Source organism: Amblyomma americanum, chromosome 6, assembly GCF_052857255.1.
Source record: "Amblyomma americanum isolate KBUSLIRL-KWMA chromosome 6, ASM5285725v1, whole genome shotgun sequence".
Taxonomy (NCBI): domain Eukaryota; kingdom Metazoa; phylum Arthropoda; class Arachnida; order Ixodida; family Ixodidae; genus Amblyomma; species Amblyomma americanum.
The window spans coordinates 57,463,104-57,471,699 of NC_135502.1; the positions used below are offsets into that span (position 1 = coordinate 57,463,104).

General features: G+C 48.8%; 1 protein-coding gene across 1 annotated transcript; it reads left to right on the forward strand.

Annotated features, from left to right (window-relative positions):
- Positions 1 to 3,456: 3,456 nt before the first annotated feature.
- On the forward strand, positions 3,457 to 8,002 carry LOC144095284 (putative ammonium transporter 3). The gene is made up of 6 exons (XM_077629062.1): positions 3,457 to 3,737; positions 3,814 to 3,885; positions 4,310 to 4,369; positions 5,338 to 5,414; positions 6,757 to 7,076; positions 7,820 to 8,002. Exons 1-6 carry the CDS (start codon positions 3,457 to 3,459, stop codon positions 8,000 to 8,002), a joined length of 993 nt encoding a protein of 330 aa, XP_077485188.1.
- The last annotated feature ends 594 nt before the right edge of the window (positions 8,003 to 8,596 follow it).

The following is an 8,596-nucleotide window of genomic DNA, read 5'->3' on the forward strand; positions in this document are numbered from 1 at the left end:
AAATTGCTTTCCACTCTTTCGGCTTGTTTGCTGTGCGTTATGATTGCGTTGAGCCCGTTATACGTGAAGGGTGCAGGCAGATGCGCTTCATTTTTCTTTGGAGGTAGATGGAGTGCTAAAGGGACGTAAGACACTGGCAAAGGTGGACAGGACGCGAGCCATCTTAACTGTATGGCATTCCTTTAGCGCGGTTTCTACCGCTTAACAGGAATGTTAGCCATATAACTCGCCTTTACGTTCTTCATTTTCTTATTCTTTTAGTTCTCAACATAGCGAGGGATACATCGCAGATGGAATCCCAGCTTGCAGTTTCTTTTCCTTTTGTACGCTATGTAACACATCACATACGCCACTGGCCGATTCCAGGGTGGGAGGAAAAAAAAAAACAAATGGCTATTTCAATGTAGCTTTCCGTTTGCTTTTTGCGTTTATATCAGTTTTTGGATGCGTCTCTTAGGTTATTTAAATGGTTGATTTCCTTTCTTTTTCAGTCAGTTAAAGGAACACGTGCATGCTGCCTTCATGCATCCATGCCTTTGTAGTCCACGGGCTCAGTGCATATGAGCAACGGTATACTACCGAGCGCGATATGTTTCATGTGTCGATGTTTAACCTTTACTGCACGTTTTCAACAGATGTGCGTTTCTGAACGTGCAATTAGAACGTTTGAGTGCGTGCGTGCGTGCGTGTGTGTGTGTGTGTGTGTGTGTGTGTGTGTGTGTGTGTGTGTGTGTGTGTGTGTGTGTGTGTGTGTGTGTGTGTGTGTGTGTGTGTGTGTGTGTGTGTGTGTGTGTGTGTGTGTGTGTGTGTGTGTGTGTGTGTGTGTGTGTGTGTGTGTGTGTGTGTGTGTGTGTGCGGGCGCGTATGTATGTGTCTGTGGAAGTGAAGCAATAAAATAAAAATATTTGCGGGAATCTCGGGATAGAACTCGATTTACACGCTTTTAACCTCAAGATTGAAGAGTGGTGAGGCTAGAGTCTCCGACCCCTGATAACCTCTCCACGGTGACAGCCGTGACAAGGTCCTCATCAAAGACTGTTCTATTTACGGCTAGTGCGTGTGTTCGCACCGTTTCAAACTGCGCAGGCTACGGCCTCCTCGAGTCCGGGTTCGTGTCGCGCAAGAACGAGGTGAACATCCTGGTGAAGAACGCCACCACGGTGCTGTTCGGGGGTCTGATGTTCTGGGCCGTCGGCTACGGCATCGGCTTCGACCCCATGAAGAACCCGTACTTCAGCTTCGGCAAGTTCTTCACCAGCGCCGACGAGAGTCACATGGGACAGCGCTATTCGCGATTCGTCTTCCAGGTTCGCCAGCACCCGATATCACGTTTATGCGCGACGCTTTGCACGGCGTACACGTGTTATGTGTCCAAGTAATGAAAGAAGACTTGAGTCTTCGAGATAAAGAGGATGCATGTTTGGCCCAATGCTGTTCTTATTCTTTTTTCTTCGTAGAAAGAGCAGCGTCCATTACTAACGATGTATGCGTAACACTCAGTAGCGAGTACGCAGGAGCGCCCGCAGTTTTGATGGTATAGGGTGAATTCCGACACTGTCCGAAGTATTAATTTTATTGTATCCACATGCCTCAGGCCTTGTTCAGTCTTGGTCAAAAGTCTTAAGGTCAAAGGTTTTTGCTCCAGCCTTATAACAGAGGCATTGCGGCACTATTAAAGACCGAATGACCTTGAAATGCTAGCAGAAGGTTTCTTCTTGCGGTAGAAAAGATCCCTGCTTGACTTGTTTTTTGAAGGGTACTATGCACGAAGCATTCTAGGAACATTCATTTCGCTGCAGCTGAACGCTGTGGCCTTAAGACTTTTGACCAGGACTGTACCTGCACTTGTGTCACTCCGCCCTCCGTGCACTGACTTCACCCAAAATCCGCCAGTGTGCTGTGCGATATCAGTGCGCGTTAAACAACGTTATGTGGTCGAAATTTTTCCGAAGCCCACCACTATTGCACCTCTTCCTCCCTTTCTTCTTTCACTCCCTTCTTTATCCGTTTCCTTACGGTGCGGTTGAGGTGCCCATCGAGATGTGAGACAGTTAATGGGCCATTTCATTTCCTAAAAAAACAATGTTCATTTCAATTTCACCCCATTTATTTCTTCCCTCAGTGAGCGCTGTAAATTTCCACAGATTCAGACCGTTACTCCCTTTCCTTTCTTCATAGTCTCTTCCTCGTTGAGCTCAGGCAACGCTTCTAGTATGCACGGCTGCTACCATGAGCTGCATGGCGCTGTGTGTACAAAATCGTCGCGGGTATTTAGAATGTTTGGTACATCGCATTGATTTTTTATGGCCATCGGAAATAGTTGGTGAGAGCATAGGAACCATTTTATAGGACAGAATTAGCGGCAAGAAGCAAGGGCTTGCCATGATACTCCTATGTGCGCGCAGAATCTTCCGGGACTCTCTAGATTTATATAAATTATTAGTTTAAAATAATCTAGCTGATCTGTGTGGTGTTCGCCACTGGAGGCCAACAGATGGCGCTAGTTGCTAATGTCCGGGAAATCTTGCATGTCCTCCCCATCAGCGTGCATGTCCTCCCCATCAGCGTCCACCGCCTGGAAAAGTAAACGTCTAGAGCATTCTGTGACCCCCAATGTCCTATTTCCCGATCAGCTTCCACCGCCTGGAAAAGTAAACGTCTGGAGAATCCTGTGACCTCCAGTGTCCTATTTCCTTACCAGGAAGTGCAGTGGTGGGAAGGAAATTATCCTAATTTCCGGTTCATTGTTTGCTTAATCTGCTCCCTCATGGCATTGTCTCGAGTCACGCCATGGTTGTCTGACGTACAGTTCACCCAGTGACACTTGGTTAAGTGCCTGTATCGAATGGAGACTTCCGAGATCTGCTCTTGCGCATATCAGATCGCTGCCCAATGTTCACGGGAAACGCCTCATATTCATGACTGACTCCTTTGAGGTCGCAAACAAAGAAGAGAGGCTTGGTAATTGTTTTATTGTGGATGGACACGTGTACCGCGCCGGTAAAGAAAGACAAAGAAGTGCCTGTCGTGCGCGCCTCAGGCACATGCGCTCATACGGCGACAAAAATCGGCTAAGTTGAAGCAGACAGCTTAATAGTTTAGGTAGCACCGATTGGGTGTCTACCTGGCTGATTCACCAGAACTCATGCGTGCAGTCCACTCGGGCAGCACTTTTGTGTAAGACAAGTTTTAAACATTTCGTTTTGTCCCGTGGCTCCTGATAATAAAGTTCACTGTACCATCTATATAGGACTTGTTCTGTCAAAACCTCCACTGTCTCTTGTGCTACGCTGTGGGACCACTGTAGCCAACTTCCAGCAGCAAAGAACAGTGGCCGTGCGTTGTGCCATGAGCCCCATCCTCTTCCCGTGGCACGATCGAGCACTCGCCTCTTACGCACCGTTGTGTACACAGCTGGCGTACGCGACCACGTCGACGGCGCTGGTGTCGGGCTCCATGGCGGAGCGCACCAAGTTCACCTCGTACTGCCTCTTCTCGGCGCTGGCCACGGCGGTGTACTGCGTGCCCGCCGGATGGCTCTGGAACCGGGGCGGCTTCCTGGCACGCATGGGAGCCGTCGATATCGGCGGCTCGGGTGTCGTGCACCTACTCGGGGGCTGCGTGGGCCTCGTGGCCGCCGTAGTGCTGGGTCCGCGGCTGGGTCGCTACGACACCGGCACGGCGCCCCTACCTCTGGGAAATCCTACCAACGCCCTGCTCGGACTGTTCATGCTGTGGTACGGCGCCCGTGCCTATCCCGTGGCTTCGAGCCTCTAACTCTTCCGTCCGTATTACTGAAATTCCCTGATGCAGGTGGGGCTGGCTAGGGTTTAGCGCTGGAAGCACGATGGGAATTGTGCGAAACAAATGGAAGTACTCGGCGAGGTAAGCGTGACGATCATTGCCTGTGTCTGTCTCGCTGAATTTTCTCTGTCCATTCTCCCATTTTTGTTGAAAAAATCTAGAGCAGCTACTTTGGAATGCAAAGCTGGTAGGTTTTAGTGCGCAGAAAACGATGCGCGAGATGTCGGCCGTATTAAGGCGCATACTGAGTTTCTAAAGGCAGAAGGAAAGAAAAAAAAAACGTCAATTGAAAATAAAATGTATCACTAGTCAGCGACGAAAGTTGTCTCTTAGTTCAGAGCTGTGCATGCACAGCTCTTCAATGGCTTATGGGCACTCTAGCCGGAGCGTACTTCTATGGTATACACATAGCCGCGGGCTCCTCGGACAAATCGCAGCTCATGTTCCGTGCACACGAACTACGCTTGTAGCTTCTCAGTAGTTCCTTACCCTAATCTTTTTTCAGAGCGTCCGTGACCACCATTCTGGCGTCCATGACTGGGGGCTTCGTAGGAATGTCCATGAGGTTCGTCACGTGGACTCCACATGCAACTTCGGCTTATGGGCAAAGCAAACGTATGCTGCTGTAATTTCGCCGACAAACGCAATGTCTATGCGTAGTTTACTGGGTATTAAAAAAAAACACTCAGTGCCTTATTATAACTTTGCTTTCCCTATTGGCTCAGTTAACCGTGTGATATGACACATATGAACTTATTATAACGGCGATGTACAGATGCGGACATAACTAAGCGCATCATGCTATTCTGTTCTAAAGGTAATTACACATTCCCTATCAGAAATGAAGAAATGTTGTTCATCCATGAGAAAGCGCAAGCGTTCACTTCCAACGTTCACATACCATAACTGGCAATTTCAATAAGGCAGCGCATTAAAAATATTAGACAGCAGAAGCATTCCTATTGAAAAATGTGTACAGGTTTGATTTTATAGGATTAACGTCCCAAAGCGACTCGGGCTTTGAGGAGCGCCGTAGTGGAGGGCTCCAGGTAATTTCGACCACCTGGGGTTTAATGTGCGCTGACATCGCACAGTACACAGGCATCTATCATTTCGCCTTTATATAAATGCGACCGCAGTGGCCGGGATCGAACGCGCGACTTTCGTCTACTGTGCGATGTAGGTGCACATTAAGGAACCCCAGGTGGTCTAAATTATCCGGAGCCCTTCACTATGGCACCTTTCATAGCCTGAGCTGCTTTGGGACGCCAAAATCTATAAAACCAGACCAAATCTGCATTAATCAGGAGCTTGCTGATGCATTTAAACCTATATGCATTGGAAAAACATTTCGAACAGATATGTAAACGGATCATATGTTACGTTTACTTTTGTACGCACTTGTACATAGAACGCCTTACCCACGCTGGTTGTAATGGTTTAAGTGGGCGCAACATGTTGCTGTCTACAAGTCCATTGAGAATCATTTTTTACCTATATATAGTCCTAATCGCATTTCTTTCCATTTTTCAGTTTTATCTTCAAGAAAGGCCAGCACGACGTCTCATGGCTCATGAATACCGTCATGGGGTCACTTGTGGCGATATCAGGTACTTATTATGGGCCGAATAAATAGAGAGATGATATAATTCGTCTCTTATTCTCCCTTTACGAGATTTAATTATTCTCTTGTGAACTTTCAGTACTTCGCATCTACGCGGATTTGAAGTGGGTTTGTTTTGGCCCGTGTGCCTTAGAATTGGTCTTAGAATGATTTGTCCGAGAATATTTTAAAGCTCGATTGTATTACCGAAAAGCACGCGGAGAAGAGAAGAGATTGAATGTCATACAACGGCAGCTGTTGCATACGTTCATCCGGTTCTGAATGCGACCAGGGGGCCTCAATTTCCGCGCCCCCTCTCCCCCTACACCGTTTGTGGCGGTGCTGGTTATAACAGCACTCTACCGGGTGTTTTGCCGAAGCTAGAAGGTGCGCTGCAGAGGCGCTAGTTTGATGAGCGTTAGAAGGTCGGTACTTTCTACGCGCTAAGATCGCTTTCCTCCGTTCGACGCGTCGACATTATGGTTACTTATGCGTCTCGCACTGTCTTTAGCACTGTATTTCAACCTCGTCTTTCCTTCTTTCTTTACATTAGAATTAGTTGTCGTTTCCCTTAATTTTCACAGATATCAGTCAACCAAATTCCACCTTTCTTCATTATTTCGGTTGGTTTTCGTTATACAGGTAGGTGTAGTAAACGTCTTATTCCATCTACTTTTAAATCTAAACTAGGCTCATTCTTTCTGTATTAAAGGGCATACGAAACCCAAGCGATCCTTTCATGTGCAATTGTACAGTCTTGGTCAAACGCCTTCGGGCAACCACTTAGTTTGCATTTCAGCAAAGTAGTGCTGCAATAATGACACCTCAAGAAACTCTAAATTTTTGTAGGCTGAGGATGACCCTCATCTTAACTTTTCAAATTCCTTCGGTCTTTGGGGCTGCGCTCTGCGGCTCAAGGGCGAACAATTTGGCATGAAGACTTTCGACAAAGGTTGTAAACAAGGTCAGGTAAGGTAGGAGACATGCAAGTAGGTAATACTGGAAATCAAGAAGAAATCGAAATCAGTGGGCAGGGCATATAATGCGAAGGTAATTAACGTAACCTCACGGTCCCTTAGGGTAACGAAGTGGATTCCAAGATAGGTCAAGTGCAGCAGGGGACGGTAGCGAGAGTGGTGGGTGGATGAGGTTAGGAAGCCTGCGAAGATACGGTGGCCGTAGCTGGCTGTGGACAGGGTTCATTGCAGATCAGTGGAAGAAGCCTTTACCCTGCAGTGAACCTAGCTAGGCAGATGGTGATGTTGACGTACAAGGTCTTGAGAAAATGAGAAGTCCGCATTTTGCCCGCATCGCTGCTGGCGGCGTCATCGCTCGGCGTTGTTCCGCAGGCGGCGCGCCCATCTTCCGCCCCTGGGCGGCGCTGGTGGTGGGGGCCGTAGCTGCTCTGCTGGTGCTGGCGGCCATCCCGCTGCTGGACCGGCTGCGCGTGGACGACCCCACGGAGACGTTCGCCGCGCACGGCGTGTGCGGCCTCTGGGGTCTGCTGGCCATCGGCCTCTTCCCCGAGCGGGACTCGTTGCTGGACTACACGCGTGGCCGATCGGGGCTGCTGGCCGCCGGAGGGGACGCCAGTCTGCTCGCCGTGCAGGCCGTGGCCGCCGGATGCATCATCGCATGGGCGGTCGGCGCCTCGGCCTTGCTGCTTCTCGTGAGACATGCTCATGTGCTACTAGGAAAGAGAGAGAGGGAGAAGCAGTCGGGAGTCAATTCTCTCTTTCCGCAGTCCAGATACTGTATTGAGGAAACAGTGCGGAGACAGGATGTATAAGAAGAAACTGACGCAATTATTTTTACGCCCTGTATCCGCGGTATTTTCTTAACACGATCTCGCACTGAATAGCCCCCAACTCCAAACTATTGTCAACTCTCAAACCAGCAGCATGCAGATCGAGTTTACGGAGTGATGACGTCAATTTCCCCCACTGAGCGAGTTGCCCAGCCAGTCTGCACTAGCTTTTTATAGTATAGTATACAGTATAGTATATAGTATAGTATAGTATAGTATAGTATAGTGCGGTATGGTGTGGTATGGTATAGTATAGTACAGTATAGTATAGTATAGCGCTATGCTATACGGAGTACTATTTGGTCTAAATTTAATTTGTTTTCATGAAGTTCGAGGCAGTGTAATAGCTCTGGCTCATGTTCTATCCATAAAGCCACTTTGTCGCTGCAAAGAACGAAATATGTTCAACGTGTGAATGTAAGAGTCGGATCTTCATCATCATTGTTATCATTTCTGTTGCTGCCTCATCATCTTCAGAGTCTGTGGACACGAAGACCAAAATAAATTAAGCCTGCGAGGGTGAAGGTGGGCTCTCCGCGCAGCATCCGGATGTATCCACCACTCCCCAGATTAGGACTCCCTGTGCCTTTTCGTGCCCTTCGCAGCTGATCAAGTACACGATCGGGCTCCGCATGACGCCAGAAGAGGAGATCCTGGGCCCAGACCTGGTGGACCACGACATCGAGCACGACTACAATTCGCCTTTCCTTCGCGCCCTGCAGGAGCACTACCGTGCGGGTCACACGCTCAAGGCTCTCGAGTCCAAAGTGGACATCCTCAGGGCCTGAAGACCAGAATGGGACCTCGAGTCGGTACATGCTGGCGCCTCCACAACGCTGAATGGTCTGATTGTCCGGGAATAAAACAAAACAAAACAAAACAGATTATTCCTTCGTGCGTCCCGAAAGGTGTGAACATCATATGTCGGCTCAGTCGTGAAAAGAAGGTTTGCAGACCCGCGAGTGGCCATTTTATTGCATAGTTTGAAATAAATCTGGTCCGTGTTGCATAACTAGCACTAGTTTTATGCATGGTGCATCAAGTCCGGAGGAGAGCATAAGCATTCACAACCACCACGCCATTTCGTGAGTCGCAATGCAGTCTACAGACACACGAGCGCACTAAGGCATACTGCACGGACCGTACCGAAGACCATATATGGTGCATGTTCAACGGTGAATGCACTCAGTCGCCGGCGAGGCCGTGGAACGGGGCCGCGTCAGCGCTGGCGGCGGTGGCGTAAGCGTCACCTCAGCGTGACGTCAGCGCTGGCGTACCTGTGGACGCTGTCCGCGAAGAGGCGGAAAATGATAATAAATGCGTTTCAAGATAACGAACCGGCTGACATTTTGTATGGCAATAGGAAATTTTTAGCTTCCGGT

Coding starts and splice junctions, on each gene's coding strand:
- LOC144095284 (XM_077629062.1), top strand. CDS start 3,457: ATGGCGGAGCGCACCAAGTTCACCTCGTACTGCCTCTTCTCGGCGCTG. Junction 3,886..4,309: donor AAATGGAAGTACTCGGCGAG/GTAAGCGTGACG, acceptor ATCTTTTTTCAG/AGCGTCCGTGACCACCATTC. Junction 4,370..5,337: donor TTCGTAGGAATGTCCATGAG/GTTCGTCACGTG, acceptor TCCATTTTTCAG/TTTTATCTTCAAGAAAGGCC.